The sequence below is a fragment of the Fusarium falciforme genome, chromosome 2 (assembly GCF_026873545.1).
Source record: "Fusarium falciforme chromosome 2, complete sequence".
Lineage (NCBI taxonomy): Eukaryota > Fungi > Ascomycota > Sordariomycetes > Hypocreales > Nectriaceae > Fusarium > Fusarium falciforme.
The window spans coordinates 2,475,843-2,497,366 of NC_070545.1; the positions used below are offsets into that span (position 1 = coordinate 2,475,843).

Consider the following 21,524-nt stretch of genomic DNA (forward strand, 5'->3'; position numbering starts at 1 on the left):
GAGATAGGAGTTGAGGCGGAAGCGACATTGGGTCATACCGACTTTTCAAAGCTGAGGCTGCGGCATCAGAGAGTTGGGCATTTGATTGTCAACGCCGTCGCGGATGATGCAGCCGAGAGTAGACCAGCCGGAGCAGGCCTGGAAAACGATGCCCGTCAATGATAGTAAAATGCAACGGCAAAAAGAGGAGTCGGAACGGATGGAAGTGACGTCTCATAACGAAAGCCAAGGGTTGAACTGGCGCCATGGCTACAGTAGTTAGTAGCTCGCGATGCCCTTGGCCAAGACAAGACAAGGCCTCTCTCTCGTTTGTCCCCAATCTCGTCTCGGCCGGGAGCTGCCCCCGAAGAAGCGATACTCGTGCTCGAACATGCTGGGTGCGAGAGGTTCAGTGGCAGGGGAGAGGATAGACGGGTTCTGGTTGGGATCTTGCTTGGGCGGGGTCCCGGGAAGGGGGCGTGTGCCCGGTCCCATGGGTGGGAGGGAGCAATGATGTGACTGATGTTGATGTTGCTGCTGCTGCTACCTTACCGCTCCAGTTACCAAGGAACGGCGTACTGTGCATTGTGCACTGTAACATAGCCCTGACCCTGACCTCTTCCTCGGGACAACCCCGAAAAAGGGTTCCCAGCTTTGGGTCTAGGTATTACGTGGAGGTGCATGCTGGCGTTTTGCATTTCTCGCGAAATGGATGGATAGGATGCACGGATGGCGACAGGCAAACGTTTTTTTTCCTTCTGTGCAAGCCTCGTCCCAACACACACACACGAATGTTGTGAGGCACGGCAGAGACGCCGCCTGAGTCAGAGGGCCCAGATCTTTCCCTTCTCTCGGGTCTGATATTGTCTGTTGCCGCGACCGTGGCTGGCCTTGGCCGGAAGTGCCGTCTTCAATATCTGGACCTTCCCCGCTAATCCTGGCCTTCTGGATCACGCCGCAGCCGCCACCATGCTTGAGTTGATGACGGGAGAGAGAGAACGGCGTGCGGAAACAACAGAAGTAGCAGGAGCAGTAGGTAGCCAGAGACAGTGCTACGCCGTAGAGCTCCTCGATAGGGACCCCTGGCATGCGGCCAAAAATATTGAGACACGCACGTATTGGTAGACTTAGGGCTACCAATCTATTCAGTGGAGGAATAAGCAATGAGAATAACTAGTCAAGTTGTTTGATAAAAAAATATGTTGAGAGAATTCAAGGTTCTTCCTAACCCAAGGTATTTTCTACCATAATTTCTTTTGCCGTTTTGACAGGTTCTCTTACTATTGGGACAAAAAGTGGTCAAGTTGTGTCCTTTCCTTAGGCCACGAGCTTTTCTAAAGTTGGGCTTATACTAAACCCCACTGGGCTAGCAACCTCGACTCATGGATCATGCTAATGCTCCTCTCGGCGGGGGGAGCATCCGTTGGCCTTGCACAACTCATCAACTTGCAACTCGCAACTCCCAGCGCTCTGGGTCTCCCTTCATCAATGACACCCGTTGGTTGGTTTGCCTTCTCCACACTCAACACGGGGCATTCCCCGTTTCCGTGGTCGGCCTTCGGTGTCGGCCCGTCCACTCACCCACCCATGTTTATCGTGTCGTGTCGCCTTGTGCGACCGACGAGACATGAATCGTCAACAGGCAAGGCCTCGATGCTGGGAGGGACAAAAAAGGTTCAACTGACAGGCCGACTCAGGGCCTCGATGCTGCCACTGACGGCTGGCGGCCGACCGCAAGGATGTGGCCTCAGAGCAATTGCATCCACGTTTGCTGCCATTTGCTACCATCTGCTTGCCACCAGGCCTCTTCCAGGGCGACCCAACAGTGTGCACAAGCAGGGCGTTGATCAGTGTACCGCCCGTCTGGAAAGGGAAATACCACGGAGGATATTGCTGTTCCTCAACTCCGTCAGACGGACACTGTGTTGCTAACGGAGCCATGGGTCCATGACAGGGGTCGCTCTTCTGGTTAGGTTCCCTGTGAGGAGAGAGGCGCCTCTGGCCATGCGCACACCCTCCAGGCCAAAAGAACCAAGCGAGGGCCGCCCGAACCACGCGCCAAACCACACCTTTCCCTTCCCGTCCCCAGAGTCCGAGCGACGGCTTCTTGGCGTCGTCCTTCTCCCTGGAAAGGGTCCCGCCGTCGTCCACTACAGTTCCCAGTTCCAGCGTCGACTCTTGCATCTGGTGCTGCTACCGCCCACTGGAGATCAGGTCTCGTTACCGGCTTAATTGATTCTCACAGGCCGCCGTCCACGACTCGCACGCCCCTCTCTCCCCTCACCCCGTCCTCCCCCACAAGCCCTTTCCCGCATGGGGTCATGGATTCCCATGGATCCCTCGCAACAAACTCGTACGGCTTGTCACCAGGCATTGGGCGCTTTGGGCCCTTGCCGCCATGGGCCGCCTGCTATTCGCTGTCCGTCACCTCCGTCTTCTGTAGCGCTGTAGCGCCGGGCCGCCTGTACCCACTGATACCACCACGCCGGCTCGCCTACTACAGCGCCGCCCCAGCTAGCGACGACTAGAGTAAGTATAGTTCGCCCGCCCTCACCCATCCTCCCTCTGCGAACCTTCTCTCCCTCTCCTCTTCTCTCCTCCCCTCAAAACCTCCAACCAACCACTCCATCCTCGCAATTCGTCTGCGTCATGGGAGGTCTATAAACTCTGCCTCAGCCTGTGCCAATCCTCGATACACGATCCCCTTCCGCTTCGACGTTCCTTGATTTGGTCCGTCACCATCGTTCGATAGTCGCCTCTATCGAGCGCCACTCCCCGGTCCGACCGAACCTCGTCCACTTCGACCCGTTATTCGGACTACACGAAGCATCGCAATCCCGCCCATCCACAATTTTCTTGACATATTTGCCTCCTGCATCCGGACTGTCGTCTCAGTGGGCAATTAAAGCATAACTATTCTCCGGTCTTAGCTCCCGTTTATTCGGCCCTCGTTAAAATCCCATCGATTTCAACCATCTCTAGTCGACCAGTTACACACGACCAGTCGACATCATGAGCTCTCCTTCGCAGGCCGGGCCCTCGGCGCCCAAGGAGGAGAAGAAGGAGAAGGGTCTCAGCAAGCTTCTCACCAGAACCAAGACCTTCCTCAAGCGAGAGGGTTCTTCCAACAAGCGTCTGTCCACCATGTCCACCAGCAAGCCCGCTCCCGCCGGCCAATCTGAGCCTGTGAAGACGAGGTACGCCTTTTTCCGCCACGAATTGCACGGTTTCCTGGATCTGCGTGTCCCGAAAATGCTCCTTAGAGTATGCCTGGGCGTATGCGACTTAACCAGGACACCGTCAGCCATTCTGCAATATCAATCGGTTGCTAACTCTCTGACAGTGAACCCGCCGCCCCTGAGAAGAAGGCTCCCGACGCCAAGGCTCGATACGAAGGCCTCGAGGGCGTCTCCAAGCTGACCAGGAGCCAGCTTATTGAGGAGCGCGCCAAGAAACTGGGCGAGCGTTATGGACTTGATATCAAGATTTCGGAACTTCAAACTGGATCTCCCGACGACACCGTTCTCCGTATGGATAAGCCCATCCGCATGCGCGTCCGCCGAACCTGCCACAAGTGCAACTCCACCTTCTCCTCGGCCAAGGAGTGCCCCAACTGTCAGCACGCCCGTTGCACCAAGTGTACTCGTTACCCTCCCAAGCGAACCGAAGCCGAGATTATCGCCAGCCGCGAGCGACGTGCCGCCATCATCAAAGCCAACAAGGAGAACGCCCCTATTATTCCCGACTACTCTTACGCCTTTGACGAGAAGAAGATTGTCCTCACCCGACCCAGCAAGACTGGCGGACAGGATCTGGTCCATAAGAAGCCCCGTCAACGGGTGCGCAGAACTTGCCACGAGTGTTCGACGTTGTTTATTTCCGGTAACAAGACTTGCGAGAAGTGCGGCCACGTCCGCTGCACGGACTGCCCTCGAGACCCGTATGTTACGACTTGGAATCCTTGGCGTGATGTAATTGCTAACAAACTGTGCAGGCCCAAGAAGGACAAATATCCATATGGTTATCCTGGAGACGAATTCGGACCTAGCAGCGTACCCCATTACGAATGCAAGGACTGTAAGACGGTATACCCAACTGGAGCAGAAAACGGAACCGAGTGCAAGAAGTGTGGCTTAGAGAAGACGGACGAATCGCCTCGTGTTCTGCCTCGCAAGGTCGAACCCGAACCAGACCCGGAGTTATTGAAGAAGCTACAAGAGCGGCTTGAAAACCTGAAGGTGGCATAACGAGCAGCATGAACCGACCCCCTGGATCAGGGGTCAGGTCAGGGGATGAAGAGAGGAGGTATTTCTTTGGTCTTTCCTACCTACGACGACATTCGACCGGCGAGAGCGAGAAACGATTGCCAGAAGAATCGTCACCCACCCCGATGAGTTGAAAGATTGTCCGCCCTCATCAGCAGTCCTTTCTACTTCTATTCGGCCATACGTTGCACGGTTCATCCATCCCATGTCGCATACATGCATCCAATGGCAGGCCCCGACACGACGGTTTGCATACTACCAAGAATGCCTGTTGGTTCCCACGAGATAGAGAAGGCGGAGTTTATTTACCTAACGCGTACGACATCACGATCTGGATCATTCAAGCGCCACCTCCATGATTTTGCATTCACCAGTCATTTACACACGCATTTACGAACAAGAGTTGTTTCAAGGGGAGCGGAGCGAGTTTGGAGAGGACACTGATTTTTTCTGAAAAAGAGGAGTTGGGGAGAGAAGACAGAAGGGACGGCATCGGGGAAGAGCCGTCGGTTGAGTTTGTGTCTCGAAAAGCTGCGCATAGAACTTCCGGGGAACTGGTGGGCCTGACAGAGGAGCGGATGAATACCAAGCAGGTGGGCCATATGGTTAATGTGTTTGGCGACAGCGAGAAAGCGGTGTTTTCCTTGATTCTCTCGTGGTCACAGATTCTTTTGGGGAATGTTTTCTCTCCTCTCATCAATCAATGAGACAATGTCATTCTTCACGACATGATTATCTGTGAATGACAGACAACTGATTATCTTTCACTTCTGATGCAACAATAACAACAGCAGCAATGGAATAGCAACAATTGCTTATCATACCTCGGCCCTGAAACCCTGGTCCATGACCTCACCCTCGTCTCACAGTTGGCCGCAATACCGCCCCAGGCCCGTGTAACAGCGATCTCTGCATACTGCCTCACACCACGCAACACACCATACCCACACCATTTTCATTTGTTCCCAGGAAGAACCCCGCCAGGGTATCTCCCTTTTTACCGGAGCGCCTCAGCTTGCCTGCCCCCAAGGCGGGGGAAATGTCGTGACCAGACTGGTGGTACGGGGGGTGGAGGGAACGGTGGCTCGTGTGTTTCTGAAGTATCACCGCATGAGTGGATTTCTTGCATTTGGGCCGCAATCAATCTCATCAATTACTATGTGTCGTTCTTGTCTGCATACACGTATTGCTTTTGTGGATGGCTAGGGAGGGTAAGAGGACTCCAGAATGTCAGATTCCCACATGCAACTTTGCTTTTTGAAAGAACCACTGCGCCCCCGAATTGCGCTGACTTGTTTTTTGTGAGCTATCTTACTGTCAAAGGTGGGTATTTCATCCACGTTACGAGGTCGCTTGGGAGGATTCGGAGATTGTGTGCACTTGCGTGCGTGTGTATGTATGATGGTCTCGTGGTTTGGGTTTGTAGCGGTGTGGGTTTCGGGCTGCAGCTGGATGGTGGTATCGTGAGGAGAAAAGCTGGTGGTTTCGGAAACAGCGGGGAGGGGGTTTGAAGAGGAGGGAACCAAAGAGAGGGGTAAAGACGGGTGTTTCTGGTTGTTGAGAATGGTGTGCCAAGGTATGCTGTATGTGGGTTCTCTTTACTTGGGTGTCACGGCTGAGAGATATCATACACTCGTAGACGGTTGCTGGTTGATTCAATGATACCTTGCTACTCTCGCTTGGTGTACTATCTACTAGGTACCAAGATATCAGCTACAATACAATACATTAATAACATGACTCCTAACCTGCCAGCTTCCATGGCTCCCTTGTCACTCATCTCCCCCCCTGCAAACGTGACGCTTCTGGAATACATGCCCAGAGTTCCATGGAACAATCATTCGATAGCCTTCTCGTTAAGCTCTTCCCTGATAAACGGCTCCATGTTGAGCCTAGCCGTATGTGTCACCGACGCTCCCAGGGTACCGATGCGGTTCACTTTGCGGCCGAGATACCTCCCGGCGCCATCCATGCGGTTGTTCAGGTGCGCGTACAGGTCGTCCACCCGGGCCTTGGACACGGCGTCGCGGAACTCGGCCGGGTTGAGGATGGGCATGAGGCGCTGCGTCGGGTAGAAGCGACCCCGGATGGACTGCTCCTTGAACACGACGTTCTCCTTGACGAGCGCGTAGCGCCAGCGCTGCGCTCCCACGGAGTGGCGCCACTGGCTCTCGAGCCGCAGCGCGATGGGGAGGTGCTCGTCGCGCACTATGTTGGGCTTGTCCTCCGACACGAGCTGGTAGATGTGCCCGCGGAAGAAGACGTTGCCGGGAAAGTCCTTTGTCGTGAAGATGAATCGCAGGCCGAGCACTCCCGTCTCGGCGGGCACGTTAAGCTCCGCAGGAAGTGATCTCAGCCGCATCGCGTCGCCGATCTCGACCCGCTCTGCTCCAAAGAAGCAGCCGTAGTAGGTCACGGGTTTACTGTTAGGGTCCTCTGACAGAGGAGACCAGAGGGAGTAGGAGTAGTCGATCTTGACGGCGGCCATCTTTGAGGCATCGAGGGCAATCATCTCTCGTCTGTTGCCATCCGCTGCCCCTTTTAGTAGTGGTTCCCATGGGACGCCATCAAACTCCTTGTCCTTGAGCTCGGGCAGGGTGACTGGCGGGACTGTAAACGCATAGAATGGCCGCATGTCGCCGTCGGTCTTGGACACGTTGTTCTGCTGGACGAGGCCATGTCCGATTGGCATCACCTCGTGGCGTCCGTTCGCAGACGCGGCTATGACGCCGAGACGCCATGTGTTTCCGTTCTGATACCAGACCAGCTCTCCCGCACGGAAGAGCACAGCTGACTTGAGTGCCCATTGGATAGGCTGGGGCTGCCCTTGAGGGGAGGCCTGGGCCTGGGCCTGAGGTTGTGGTTGAGGTTGAGGTTGAAGCTGAGGCTGAGGCTGCGGCTGAGGTTGAGGTTGAAGCTGAGGCTGAGGTTGAGGTTGAAGCTGAGGCTGAGGTTGAGGTTGAAGCTGAGGCTGAGGTTGAGGTTGAAGCTGAGGCTGAGGCTGCGGCTGAGGTTGAGGCTGCAGTTGCTGTTGTTGCTGTTGCTGAGGTTGCTGCGGCTGGATCTGGGGTTGAGATTGGATGGGCTGTGGTTGCGGTTGTAGTTGGACCTGGGGCTGTTGTTGAGCCGGAGGCTGGTGGGCTGTTGCAGCGGGAGGTGCTGGTGAGTTCTGAGCCGTTGTTGTTGGCGTTGGCTGAACAGATGACTGCCGTGACCCAGCATTGTTTGGCTTTTGAGGAGGTCGTCCAGGCATCGGGGGTAGAGGCACCGGCGTCACCTTGGGTGGTATCTTTTCAACCTTGGGGGGTTCATGGGTAATGATGAGCTCGTCTGTAGCTGCTCCGCCCTTGACCAAGTTTGATGCGTTGCAGTGTGCGCAGCAGCAGTCTCGGTAGTCCATCGAGGTTGAGAGGAGCCATATCAAGTGGACGGCAAACTCCTGTGGGCTCTTGAATAGCTTCGCCTTGATCGGGTAACCCGATACCCAGAGATGCTTGGATTTCTCGTATAGCCAATATCCCCGTGGGAAATGCACCAGCCATGGGTTCCCTTCTATAGCTGCCGTTAGATCTTGGTCGTGATGTTGGTGATTAAGGCTTACCATCGGGGTTGGGACACAGCTCCTGTTTCAACAGAATGCCCAACTTGACTCTCCACTCGACAAATCTCGGGTCATCCTCCGCCAGCCGGATCATCTGAGGCTTAGTTCTTGGGATCTTTTCTGTTGTTGTCGCGTCCTTTGTCTTCTTAGCGGTGACCGCAGGTGGAGCTGTCACCGGCCAATAGCCAGGACCAGTATCTGCGCCATCAGTCCTCGCTACCCGGATGACGTCGAACTCCTTCAAGTCTGTCGTAGCCATTTTGGTGTTTTGGTGTTGTCAAAGGTTCGGAAGGGGTTGGATTGGCCGTATACTGGGCTCGAGCAACTCGGCGCCGAGATGCGCGTGGGACCCAGTTCTCAGGGGTGAGGCCACCTCGATGGTCGTCTGGTTTGCTCGGTGGACGTCGCTGGTTGAAAAATGGGCTAGAAGATTCCCTCTTTCTTCAAGGACACGCAGGTTGTGTTCTTTTCGTCACGTGTTTGGCAGATGTCGCACCTCTGATCAACATCTATATCACCACGTCTCCGACGCGTGGCTAAGTTGCACAAGACCACTTGGTCGAACCGGCGCGACGACCCCCAAGTTACTCAATGCCGCTTATCCCCCGATGAGATCTCCTATGCCGGCCAGCCGAATACGCTTTGAGGAGCTGTCGCCTATGAAAAAGCTATCCGCATGTGTTGAGTGATGAAAGGGTTCTTGAGTTGATGCTCAAAGCTCTTGGTCGCCAATCATGCTTCAGCTGAGTCAGCATTCAACATCTTGGCTACCTACCCTACACTGAGACGCGAAATACTTCTAGCCCATGAGTCTAGGTATTTACTTATAGTATTACCCCTGCTGGCAATTTGGGTTTAATATTGTGCAGCCTTGGATTTATTTCTTGTAACCTACGTGGTGAATATACTGTCACGCTTGAGGTATCGTTGAGGGTGCAAGTATCTGGTTGCCTCAAGACTGGCCGTCGCTTAGGTGGCACCACCTCCATTGCATCAAGTCACCACAAGTTTTTCAAGACCTACAAGACAATCAGCCAACCTCAAAAGTGCTCAATTCACCTACGGCGTCAGGGCAACATATAAGAATACCAAACATCGGTAAGGTAACGGTGTTGTCCTAAGAGTAGTTGACTGCTCCGAGGTCTCCAGCCACCACAGCCACACGAGGCGGTGCATGCACTCAATTAACCCTTCGCAGAAACGCGTGAAACGCGTCTCCCAGCTAAACCCAAGCCTATCGCAACTTCCTTTGTTCTGCGCAATTCTCAACACACACTCTCAACGCCCAGATACCGCAGCGCGCACCGAAAAATAACAGGCGCGGAGAATGAGCGACCACAACTTCAACGATGGGAACCGGGCATTCCTACAGGCAATCCTATCCCGAGGTTCTATCACCTTTGAGGATTCCCGCCCTATCCTCGCTGCGATACTCAACGCCGACCGCGGCGAAGACGAAGGAGATGTAATCCGACCGGGCCAGATCACAGAAGACCATTTTCAAGAGTACATGGACAAGGCATCTGAAGCGGCATCACTCTTCGACTATGAAATTCGCACCACCATCCACCAGACGACGAAGCGGCGCATTTATGCTCTGGTCAACACCACTTCCGACCCGCAGACCCAGCTCGCCACGACGTATAACCCCGACGAACTCTCATTTATCAAGCGAGTTTTTGATGCCATGTTCGACAAGTTCAACACTCCGCGGATGGAAGTGCTCGCCATCACCGAAATGCAGGCGATCAAGTGCGCACGACCGAGGCAACAAGAGGTTGAAGTCGACGTGGATGCGCAAACACAGACACCAGCCGACAAGGGCTTGAAGCACAGCGAAGTTGAGGCTGTACTAGCAAGCCTGGTTGAGGGAGGCTGGTTCGAGAAGAGCGCCGAGGGGTTTTACACCTTCTCACCCCGAGCACTGCTTGAACTGCGGCCCTGGCTTGTTGAGACCTACAATGATCCAGACCTTGACCCGCGAGAATGGCAGCGGATCAAGTTTTGCGAAGCATGCAAGGACATTGTCACAATCGGCCTAAGATGCCTGGAGCTGGAGTGCAATTTTCGGTTACACGATGTCTGTCAAGAAGCATTCTGGCGAACAAGGCGGGAACAAAGATGCCCCAAATGCTCTAGAGAGTGGACAGGCCAGAAGTACACTGGCGAACGAGCCGTAACATCAACAGACGCGTTCGAGAGAGGCCGGCGAAGAGGCGGCGGTTGGCGAAGAAGCACACTAGCCGACGATATCATCCGCGAAGAAGGAGGCGTAGCAGACGAAGCCCAGGATGAGGATGAGGAGGAAGAGAATATTTATGACGCGGATTGAGACGGCCGATACACTTTTCCTTAGCTATTCGAGATACCCAGGGTCAATTGGAATCTGAAATGTTCGGGGGCATGCCTGTACCTGGCCCTCTAGCCGAAGTTGCAATTTGCAAACCTCTCAAGTCTCCACCCACACATGGGACCTTATGCTTATCCATCCATGGAAGGTCTCCAATTTTGCAAAACTTCCAGAAGGACGTCGGCAGTTGGTTGTCGATCATGAAGCAGCGTTAGTCGCGTGGGGGTTGATGGAGGGGATGGAAGTCAAGAGAGGGGAGCGAGCTCGGCGGCAGCCACGATTTTTATCCATGACATCACATGTGATGTGGCTGTGCAAGCTCTTCAGCTGTCGATTCGTGTACGACGAATGCGAGTGAAACAAAGGCGAATCATCTCAAGCGCGCGCGTATGCGAACCTCTTCGCCCCTCGAGAGTCCTTTTTAGTCCAGAATCGGCGGCCTCTTTATCCTCTGTTTGTTAAATAGCATCGAAGCATCGTCTGCGACACGAGCACATCCTTGGATCCTCAACTTCGACGACCCCGCGAAACGCCAAGACACCACGACCACAATGTTGGAATACTTCTCATACAAGAAGATCAAGAAGCACAGGGCCGAGAAAGCGGCCGCAGAAGAGGCTGCACATGCCACGGAGGCGGGGCCTGCAGCCGACCAAACAACTACGCAGACCCATGCGCCCGTGCCTGAGATCAAGACAGAGGCAAATGATGCACCTGCTCAGCGTCAAGAGAGGCACAGCACCGAGCACCGTCCTAGCTCAGATACGCCTCCTCTAAGCCCGGTTCTCGACCAAGATGACGAGTCCTGGCTCCGAAGCATCCTCGAAGATGACAGCCCGCCTCCACCCTTGCCTCCGCGCATCAAGACCCCCCAGATCGAGCTGTCGTCAGCCTCCGAGAGCGAGTTAGAGGCGGTTAAGGAACTGGATTCTAAGAGCAAGAAGGAAAAGGAGAAGGATAAGAAGAATCACGAAAAAGAGAAGAAGAAAGAAAAGAAAGAGAAGGAGAAGAAGGAAAAGGAGAAGGACAAGGAAAAAGAGGAAAAGCACCCCAACCGTCTCACAGCTCTCTTCACGAGACACAAGAAGCAGGGCGATGAGCTCAAGCCAGAGGATGTTGTTTCTACACAGGAAGCCGAACAGGAGACAAAGGACCTCGGAAATGTTCTCGATCGGTTGAATCTGCAGGCCAAGAACAACAAGATCGTCTCCCTGTCCAACGAGTCGTCCGACCTACTGTCGCGTTTCACACAGGTCTTCAAGGACCTTGCCAACGGCGTGCCGACGGCATACAACGATCTCGCAAGTCTCATCGAGGACCGCGATGGCGCTATCAACAGAGGCTTTGAGAAGATGCCCTCGTCCCTTCAGAAGCTCGTCACTCAGCTTCCAGACAAGCTGACGTCGTCTCTGGCGCCAGAGATTCTCGCAGCTGCGGCCGAGAGTCAGGGTCTCAAGGCCCAGACGGAAAAGGGCGTCAAGGAGGCTGCCATGGACCTGCTCAAGCCACAGAACTTGACTCACCTTGTGACGAAGCCTGGTGCTATTGTCAGTATGCTCAAGGCCGTCGTCAACGCCCTCAAGGTGCGGTGGCCCGCCTTTATCGGCACAAACGTCATCTGGAGCGTTGCACTATTCTGTAAGTACCTCTGAATCTTCGCATACATCTCAGTCACTAACATTTGTACAGTGCTCATGTTTGTACTCTGGTACTGCCATAAGCGCGGCCGCGAGGTCCGGCTTGAGCGTGAAAAGTCCGAAACTGAGGCCCCTATTGATGGAAGTGAGCGCATCGAGGAGCTTCCTGATGACCCTCAGCTCCCTGCACTCGAGACCGCTACCGCGACCTCGACCACCACCAACCCAGCGGCCACCAGAGAGCCTGTATCACCATTATCGGAGGCGTCACCAGTTGTTGTTGAACCAGCTGCCCCACGTGATTCGGCTCCTCGTTGATAGATGTTCGAGGCGAGTTTGTTATGAGTTTGGAGTGCTTCTGCATGGTAATGAGCAATATGTTACGACACAAGTTATGACGACGATCGATGATATGATAAGGCCGATACTGGGCCATGAAGCAGAGGATACCAGGTTTCATTAGTGATGAGTATCTTGATAATTACAAATTTGATTCTGCGTTGCCACAGCGGGTATCTTTACTTAATAAGATGTGAAAGTCGATCATGATGTACCCCGGTATCTCGTTATGGGCTTCCATGGATAGCAAATGTTAATCTGCCGAGCCGTCTCAATCATCCTGGACCAGCTCCTTGATCTCTTCCCGTCCTGGCGCCATGGCAACAGCTTCGCTCTTGGCGCTCACGCCTTGGCGATCTGTTGCACCCCCACCATCCTGCATCCAGAAGTCAACCTCGTCGATAATATCGTAGACAATATCCTCAGCGATCTGGTCGCGATAACGCTCTGAAACAGCGTGGAGCTTGGATAACCTGGCTTTGGAACGTGAGACCATATCCACGTCGCCATTTGTGGTGTCATCGGCTGGGGGATACCAAAAGTCTGGCCCAAAGTTGACCTCGACGGCGCCGCCACGAAAGACGCTCACGGCAGGGTAGTATCCCAGCATGCCGTCGTCGAGGCCTTCGCGGGCGCCCACTTGAGGCATCGGGCGAGACGCAGGAGGGAGGAAGCCAAGGAGGTTCTCAAAGGGGGTGCCCATGAGAACACCGTTCTTGTATACTCTGATACGTGAGTTGGGAAGAGTACGGAGGCCTGGAGTTGGATGAGTAGGCCCGGGTGCTTCTGAGGTATTGTTGACACTTGTAGAAGCCGGGTTCATGAGATCCTCCAGCTCCTTTGTCGTGTGATATTCGATCTTTTCGAAATAGGTGTGAGCCTTGAAGCGGATGGGTACGCGATCGCGCACAATGTTGTGCGCTTCAGCTGAAGGCGCAGGCTCCTCGTCAGCCTGGTCGACTAGCGGGTTGTACTGTCCAGTCATGATCTTGCGATGAAGATGTTCTGACGGCAGTTGAATCTCCAGTCCAATGACATCACCTTCTCGGATGCCTTCTCCCTCAGGGAAGAATTCTTTGGGCCGTGACATATGGACCTTTTCTCCCGCGACATCTCGAATGCCATAGCTGTAGGCATCGAATCCTACGGGCGCATCAAGAGATGCCTCCCGTCTTGCCCAGCCCATCCGAACATGTCGTCCACCTTCTGGCTTGGACTCGCCATCCTTGGGCGGTCTTATTCCTTGTGTGATTTTGCACTCCCAGTACCACCGACCCTCTCTTACAGCCACATTCGCCCGTGCCATTCGAAACCCTTTATCAGTTGTGACTTGTCGCGCCGACTTGTCGAAGAAGACGTGCCCCGCAGAGTCTTCGAAGCTCATGCGGGGCCCGAAAGGCTCAGGCTCGGTACCTCGATAGTAGATCATGGATGGGAAGAGGGGGTCGGCGATACAATGCGTGTAGCGGAAGTTCTTCTTGTTGGAAACACTTTTCGTGTCAGCTTGGGGCGCATTGAGCTGATTGCGATCGATACTTACTGATCAGATGTCTCAAAAAACTCGACCGCTTCACCGCTGGGAGTAGTGATTTCGTGGTGCGCCGTCAAGACAGGCCCTCGTGGGGGGTCAAAGTCGGACGGCTTGGGAGGCGCAAGCTTGTAGCGTAGCGGACTAGATTCGCTCTGCTTTGGTTCCTTTGCCCTTGGATCCGGGGTCGCGCGGGCACTGTCACCGCCCTTGGCCTCGCGTTTTTTGAGCGTGTCCTTCTTTGTACGGGCCGACTTGGAGCGGGCAGCTTGCGCAGCAGCATCTTCGGGGGCTAGAGACTCGGAGGGCCTGACTTCGGGGTTCAATGGCGAGGGAACGACGGGGCTGTGACGGCCTTCTTCGAGGGCGCGTTTCTGCGGGATCGAGGATAGGGGAAGGGTTGGAGTAGGCTCCCGGTTGGGGCTGCTGCCGCGCTCGGATGTCATGATGGAGGATCCAAGAGGCTGTCCTCTGCGGAGAAGGTATCGATATGGTCTCCAAAGACGCCAATCGGGTGTGGGTGACGTTCACGGCGAGGTTGACGCTCAAAACGGTGACGATTGCGATTCGCGAAAACCCACCCACTTTGGGCTGAAGCTACCGGCAGCCTCGCGTCAGAAGCACCGACCCAACAATTGTTTGGCGTTCGAGAACTGTGGCGCAGGAGCGAGGTACGAGGTAGGTACCTCAGATAGGAAAAAGAGGGCCCGATCTCGGTCTAGCGTCGACTGGATCTTGGTCCATCAGGGCACCAGGGCGATGATCCCCTGCGCAAAAGCCGGGCAGCGGTGTCAAGTGGCCGAGAGGAATTTCTCCGTACGAGCTGGGCCAATCAGGAAACGGGCAATGTAATCCGAGGCATTTCAGGGGCGACCGAGCCCATTTGACAGAGCCGCGGTGAAGAGGGGGGCCCGCTAACTTTTGGATCTAAGGGCCTGTGAGGCCCCTGTGACGGCACCTTGCGAAAGGGTCCTCGGCGCGCCGAAGGCTGCTGCGAGAGCGCCGCGATGCTCCCCCGTGGGCGGTTGAGTGAAGATCCGGAGGGCTCAAGACGCCGCTGGACAGGGGAAAAGTTGGGGGATGCGTCTGGCGTACGACCAACAAGCAAGCAAGTCACCGCCAAGGGGTTTGACAGCTCGCGGGCTCCAGGCTGTCGGAAACGGCACGTCGTCGAAGCTAAGAGGCACTAGAATATGGTGCTATGAATGGCCGTGGATGGCTCCAGAAGAGGACCGGTCGTTTTAACCCCAACCCACCCACCGAGAAGGCCGTGGCGGTCATGGTCATCCCACGCTCGAGGGCCCATCTCCGCGTAGTCGCATCATGCTGGGCCTCACCACCAGAAAAGGCAATACAGAGGATTCTGGCGACGTCTTTTGCACGTCACTCCCTGGCTGCGACTCGTTTTCTCGTTTCTAACAAGGGAGAGGGAAGAGAGCGCAAGGCCTGCTCCGTGTGCGGACTCCTGGTTCCATTAGGTCATGCACATGCACCTGCCGACGTCCACTCTCATATCCACCATAACTAATCTACCTTGCGCAGTACGGCGCGCCTATTGTCACTGACTGGAGCTAGACAATCCAGCCCCAGCCCCATCCTACCTTGCAATCAATCGCCTTATCCTGCTCATCCTCATCCAAACTGACCTTCCCTTGCCCTCAACACTTCCAATCCATGCTGCCTGTTGTTTCGGCTGCTTAGGTTGGTTGCGTGCGTTGCCGACTTGCGCCTCGTCCACCTCCACCGCTGCGAATTCGAATTCTCCCCTCCTTCACCTCTCCCACCTCATCCTCTGACCTCACATCCCCCGGGGGCCCTCCACCGCTGTTCTTTGTCCGTCGCCTGTGTGCGTTGATCGATCTGGGACTGCACATCTACCCCCTGGTCTTCGTCACCGTCCCAGCCTGGTGGTGCTGCGAGCTCATTGACGACGGCCTCCCCTGCCCTTGGCTGCCACTGACCTGCCAAGCACGCCTTCGAACCTCTCGACGTCCTTCGGTTTGCGCCGCCCTGTTGTCTTACCAACTTCTGACTACTCCCAACTGATCCCCGCGCCCGCTTCCTTGGTCGGCGATCCTTCTTTCACATCGTCTTTGTTTCTTCCCTCCTCTATTCTCCCCCTCCTTCTCTTCCCTCTCGACATCATCTCCCAGTAGCCCACCCCCGGCTTTGGACCCCCGACTGGACTCTCGCCCTGGCCTGACGTCGGCCCCGACCCTCCGGTTGCTGTCGCGTCGCTATCTGGCATCTCTGTCGCCTGACCAATACGTCTGCTCCCGTTCGTTCCAGTCCTGACTGACTGACCGATCCGTCCATTGGGGCTACTGGCTGGGTCATCTGCCTCCGAGTCGACGTACCCCGTACCCTGGCGCCTTTGTCGACTGGTCTGCCCACCAGCGAATTCGCAACCCGGCGATACATATCTTTTGGCTTTGCGCCAGGCCCCTTGCTAGGTACCTGCCTGAACTCCTGGCTTACACCTGGCACCGAGGCTAGGTAGTCATACCTTATTTAGCTCTCTCCTTGCCTAAAGGATCCTGTTCTGTCTGTAGTTGCGGCACCCGGCCCCGGCACCTCTCCGGATTCGCCTCCTTCGTCGGCCGGCTTGCAACCACTTGACACAGCCGCTGCAGCCGTCCACGACTCGCTCCAAAGAACTTCTCTTTCATCATCAAACCCGCCCTTTCTGCCCCCCAACCCTGTACAACCATCCATCGTAACCTTCGCGCCGACTCGATATCGACGCCGATGCATGATACAGTTCTCTTGTATAGCTGACCAATCCATCTCTCCTCCAACACACCCTTCCATTTGGTACCCCGGTATATCCACTCGCCGTACCCCAGAGGCACCGTCATCTTGGTCGCTTCGACAACATCGGCTCTACCTACGGGCATGAGCGAAGAGATTCAGTCAGCGGCGCTGTATAGCCATCAGCGCGAGGCGGGCGCGGTGCGAACTGCCTTGCCATCAAGGCCCATGTCCTCGAAACCGAACGAGGGTGTGGCTGCATCTTCTCAGGAACGAACACGTCTTCCCACGGGCCAAGAGGAACACGGCCAGCGACAAAGGTTGAGCGGAAGCCCACCTGGTTCAAAGGCAAGCGCATCTTCAGGCCCCATGTCCAAACGAAGTCCTGGTTCCGAGCGTGGCACGAAAGCGAGCCCTCCTCCAGGTGGCAGTCATGGCCAAGTGTGCAGGTGAGTTATTCGAATATCTCGTCGTCTTGTCGATTCTCATTATGGGTTAGCAACTGCGGAACCACTCGAACGCCATTGTGGAGGAGATCACCTCAGGGCGCCACGATTTGTAATGCCTGTGGACTCTATTTGAAAGCCAGGAATGCTGCTCGTCCGACAAGCCTCAAGAGACCGCCGAATGTCGTCCCCGCGGACCCTCCACGAACCGCTCTACCGAAACCCGCCGCGGCCGCGGCATCATCGAAGGCTGCGTCAAATGCGACTTATGTATCTGCCGATCAGACTCCTGGAGGAACTTGTCCTGGTGGTGGCCGTTGTAACGGAACGGGCGGCGCTGAGGGTTGTAATGGTTGTCCGGCTTATAACAACCGAGTCTCCAAGAGTGCCAACCTTGGCGGAGTGCAAAAGCGACAAGGCTGCCAAAGCCGAGGAGAAAGTGCAAAGACGGAGCCCGTTCCTGTGGATGTCAATGCTGCCCAGGCCCAGCAGAGTGCCAACGCTACTGTTGTGATTGCGTGCCAGAACTGTGGCACCACTATCACTCCTCTCTGGAGACGAGATGAGAGCGGCCATACTATCTGCAATGCGTGTGGTAAGTACTGTTATGAAAATTTTCCTGCTTGGTTGCTAATGTCCGTAGGACTTTACTATAAACTCCATGGAGTTCACCGACCTATGACAATGAAAAAATCAACAATCAAACGACGAAAACGAATTATTCCCGCCTCTCAAGATGAAGAAATGGAAGACGCGATGGAGTCTGTCGAGACACAAAGTCAACATGACTCGGGACCGGAGAGAGGGTCGATGAACGAGGATGGATCCGTCAACCTTGGCCTACGCCGTCGACCAGACCACCCACTCACGATCGAGCCTCAGCCAGTTGTGCGACCTACCAGGACAATGTCACCACTTCCGTCGACATCCGATCTCGCTGTGTATCATCAATCGAGCAACCCTCGCAACTTTCCTGGCTCTTTGAATGACGATAATCGATTGGCTCCCATGACATCGATGGGAACGACCACTGAAAGGCAGACATCTCTTTCCCCTGCCTCATTTCTCTCACCGGCACGAAAACGATCCTTTTCCACGACCGAAAGCGAGGCATTCAACTCGGGGGAAGCTGCACAGGAGAGCTCGAAGCGGGTCTCGTCGATTAATATCAAATCGATACTTAACCCTTCGACTTCGGCCGACAGCCCTCCCAACATGGGAGCAGGAAGTGATGATGGAGACTACTCTCTGCCCCCGATACGATCACCCGGAAGCACAATCGCTTCGGCCCCCAGCCCTGGAGCCTTTTCGAATCGTGATCATACCCCGGGTACCCCGTCGATGTCGCGCGATTACAGCATGGATGGTGAGAGGGTCAAGTCGGAGCGTCGAGCGGCGCTACAACGCGAGGCGGATAGAATGCGGGAAATGCTTGCCGCCAAGGAACGGGAGTTGCAGGAACTCGGACATGATTAATGAATGGGATCCATGACGGAACACAACAATGACTTATGAAGTTCTTCGTGGTCAGTACGGAGTCACTGGAACGCGAGGCTTTCGCGAACGGGGCGGGTTACGGAGCCCAGAGGGTCGGCGCTTTTGGAATTCATTACATGGACAACACATCAGGACGGTTTCCGGCTCAGGACATGCGGCGCATCGTGTTCAAGGAGTCTGATGGTTTACAGACATGGCAGGTCTGCATTTCTTTTTCTCCTTTGGGAGCGGAAAATGGCTACACAAAACTATGGGACGGAACAGCTACACCATTTGATGCTCGAAAACTGCCAATCCCGACGACATGGCGAATGCATTTATAGACAGGTTAGGCTGAAGGGATCGCGAGATAGTTTCTAGGAGTCCAAAAGAGAATGCAGTGTCGCATTGAGCGACTAAGAGTCCAAGACTCGGCAAAGTATTAGCTTTGTGTATACCATCTGCTCCTTTGTTTGATTTATTGTTCATGGTGACGACGCGGTTAGAATGCCTGGCCTTTGTTATGGGTTGGTAGGTCCTTGAGGCCAGATTTGTCCTCCCAAGATGGTGGAAGAGGTGTTCATATTGCCATTTATCACATCTTGGACAAGCACACAGGGTGACGGTGACGGCCCGATCCGGGGGCGGTAGCCATCAAAGTCACTGACAGCAAGAGAGAGATTGTGCTTCAATATTCACTACTATCTAGATAGTCTCCTCCAATGCCAAACCCGTCACGATCACATCTTGTATTGACGAACACGCGGGTGTCGGTCGGGAGGTAGGGCTGACCCTTGCGGCTGCAACGCTACCACGAGTCAACGATCTCTAATTTCGAACGCCAAAAGGACCCTAAATATAATAAATGGAATACTCGAAGATTTAGGATATCATTTCTTATTTCTATCTCTTATTTAGCTCATAATTAGACTGTAAAGTGAATACTCTTTACTGGCCTAACGGAGCGCAGCCGTTTAGTTTTTTTGGTACGACCGCGTGGCTACCTCTTCGTGCCGTACGAACCGAGGCATATCCCGCCACATTGCAAAAGAGGAAACTGCTGGGAATTTTTTTAGGCTATTATGGCACGACAAGGCACGGCAGCGCGAGACCAAGCACGCAACACAATGCTGCCTTGACAAATATAGGGGCCCTTTGGGATCATGTCATGGCCCGTCGGCTGGCGTGCCCATCGAACCCGTACCACGTGTGAATCTGGGGAACGTTGATCTGGACGGATTGGGCATTAATGCTGTTTGATTTAGTTACATGGGTTGCCATTCCTTCTGCAACATTGTAGGGATATCTGGTTGTGAGGGTGGGATGGTGGGACGGGGTTCGCATTCGAGAACCCGTTGAGAGGCATTTCTCGCTCGAGATACAAGTGAACGACCGTTATTTTTCATGGTAATCAAATTCCCGGAATGGAAGGTCTATGGAAGCCCAGTCATGGCGTGCCTTCGTTGCTGCCGGGTTAGAGGGGATGGCCTGATTTACAATATAGCTGCGACGTCACGTTGACAATTGGGGTGATGAAGCATCGCCAACAAAGAGAGAGAAACAGGGTTTAGCCGGAAGAAGAATATTGGAACGTTTCTGTGGCAGGGTCTGCCTGATTTACGAACATCGTTGTCTCGATTTGTCAGACGCAGGTGAGGGTAGTTTTGTTTGGAGTCATGATGGCATTTGCCCTGCCATTGATGTGACTCGGTCAATGTTTGGCATGAAAATCTTGTAAAAAGATGATTCCATCACATTGAGGAATCACGCACCTTTGGTTAAATGCCAAAAAGACCCCCCATGTTTGCAGAGGCTTCTCAAGAGCGGATGTATAAACCAATAGCTCTCACTGAGAGGAGGTTTCACTCCACTAGCGCTTCCAATGGATGTCTAGGTAGTCAAGGCCTTCGGTAAAGCCAATCGACACACCAGTACAAAGTCCTCACTCCATGCCCGCCTCATACGGGCCTGCGTTTAGCTCTCCCATGCCTGGGGCTTGTAACTCACCCGTCTCGGTGAACTGGATCCGCTACAAGGAGGCATCGCAGCACTGGCAGGGATGGGGACACAAGTTGTCTGGAGCCGAATGCCAGGCCTGGCTCAACAACGCTACGAGACCAAATGCCCGGAGCGTCAGCCCCTTGGCAAGACGGCGAGGTTGATCTAGGCAGCCCTGACCCTTCTCAAGATCATCTATGGCACCGACACTCTCTTGGCTACCGAGCTTGCCCTTCAATTCCAGAATCAAGTCCCCCACGCAGACTTGGGGCAGCGGGTGCCCAACATCCATGGATGGACAGTACGCCAAAAACTCAGCCATGGACGCCTTTGCTGAGCTAACTCTTAGGGAATACTCTTATTTTATAAGGTGAGAATCTACCTAAAATAGAAAAAGAATTAGTTAATATTCTATCAATCCTCTATAAATTATTTTACAATTTTAATCATATTAATGAGAGCACCCAGCCGATATGATGCTTGGAAGGTGTACCAATGATACGTTAGGGTAAAAGCCTCTGTTGATATCGACGTGTCTCTCCCCAACGGAGTAGGGAATCGGTCCACGGGTGCGAACGATGTGTCTGTTTCTGTTCATGCGTCTTATCCCCTCTTGCAACCTTTCTCGAAACATCTCATCCAACCCTCCTCTTCCAAATCGTCCAACCCATCTGAATCAGTCTCGTCAGCGATCTGGTTGTCGGGGATGTCGATAGTGACGTCTCGGAGACGGTCTTCGTCTGTGTGGAGCATGGCGAACACTCAGAATTCGACAAGGCCATCCGCAGCGATGAGATCGAGCATATGGCAGTCGATAAGGTTTCGGCCCTCCTTCATCACGGGAATCATCGACTTCCGCATCGTTTCCGTCTCGAGGGTGTCCACCGGGGCAGGCGAGTCAGGGTTGATGCCCGCCCGGCACAGAATCTTTGGGCCAAACCAAGCCGATGCCATTGTAGTGAGTGAGGCTTTCGAGCCAGCGGTGCTTTCGATCGATGCGTTGTGATGAGGGAAGTTTGGGGTTGGGGTTGGGGTTGGGTGATGTGAAAGCGAAGTTGGTTTGATGTATCAGAGATAGAAGGGATAGAAGAGAGGGTCAAGAGATTTAAAAGTGGCAGAGATAAGCACGAGTTTCTGTTAATACAGCGGAAAGT

The 21,524-nt window shown here is 54.4% G+C and overlaps 6 protein-coding genes across 6 annotated transcripts; 4 read left to right on the forward strand and 2 right to left on the reverse strand.

Moving 5' to 3' along the window:
* Window positions 1-2,991: 2,991 nt before the first annotated feature.
* On the forward strand, window positions 2,992-4,226 carry NCS54_00272000 (Hypothetical protein; the record flags this gene model as incomplete). The annotated part of the gene is made up of 3 exons (XM_053148312.1): window positions 2,992-3,176; window positions 3,323-3,919; window positions 3,974-4,226. 3 exons carry the CDS (start codon window positions 2,992-2,994, stop codon window positions 4,224-4,226), a joined length of 1,035 nt encoding a protein of 344 aa, XP_053004287.1.
* A 1,855-nt stretch (window positions 4,227-6,081) lies between these two features.
* On the reverse strand, window positions 6,082-8,104 carry NCS54_00272100 (Hypothetical protein; the record flags this gene model as incomplete). The annotated part of the gene is made up of 2 exons (XM_053148313.1): window positions 6,082-7,796; window positions 7,846-8,104. 2 exons carry the CDS (start codon window positions 8,102-8,104, stop codon window positions 6,082-6,084), a joined length of 1,974 nt encoding a protein of 657 aa, XP_053004288.1.
* Window positions 8,105-9,172: 1,068 nt separating this feature from the next.
* Window positions 9,173-10,177, forward strand: NCS54_00272200 (Non-structural maintenance of chromosomes element 1-like protein; the record flags this gene model as incomplete). The annotated part of the gene is made up of 1 exon (XM_053148314.1): window positions 9,173-10,177. One exon carries the CDS (start codon window positions 9,173-9,175, stop codon window positions 10,175-10,177), a length of 1,005 nt encoding a protein of 334 aa, XP_053004289.1.
* Window positions 10,178-10,746: 569 nt separating this feature from the next.
* On the forward strand, window positions 10,747-12,150 carry NCS54_00272300 (Hypothetical protein; the record flags this gene model as incomplete). The annotated part of the gene is made up of 2 exons (XM_053148315.1): window positions 10,747-11,833; window positions 11,885-12,150. The coding sequence occupies 2 exons, from the start codon at window positions 10,747-10,749 to the stop codon at window positions 12,148-12,150; spliced, it is 1,353 nt and encodes a 450-aa protein (XP_053004290.1).
* Window positions 12,151-12,442: 292 nt separating this feature from the next.
* On the reverse strand, window positions 12,443-14,145 carry NCS54_00272400 (Protein SSH4; the record flags this gene model as incomplete). The annotated part of the gene is made up of 2 exons (XM_053148316.1): window positions 12,443-13,661; window positions 13,712-14,145. The coding sequence occupies 2 exons, from the start codon at window positions 14,143-14,145 to the stop codon at window positions 12,443-12,445; spliced, it is 1,653 nt and encodes a 550-aa protein (XP_053004291.1).
* A 2,449-nt stretch (window positions 14,146-16,594) lies between these two features.
* Window positions 16,595-18,372, forward strand: NCS54_00272500 (Hypothetical protein; the record flags this gene model as incomplete). Its single annotated transcript, XM_053148317.1, has 3 exons — window positions 16,595-16,899; window positions 16,950-17,491; window positions 17,540-18,372. The coding sequence occupies 3 exons, from the start codon at window positions 16,595-16,597 to the stop codon at window positions 18,370-18,372; spliced, it is 1,680 nt and encodes a 559-aa protein (XP_053004292.1).
* Window positions 18,373-21,524: the final 3,152 nt, after the last annotated feature.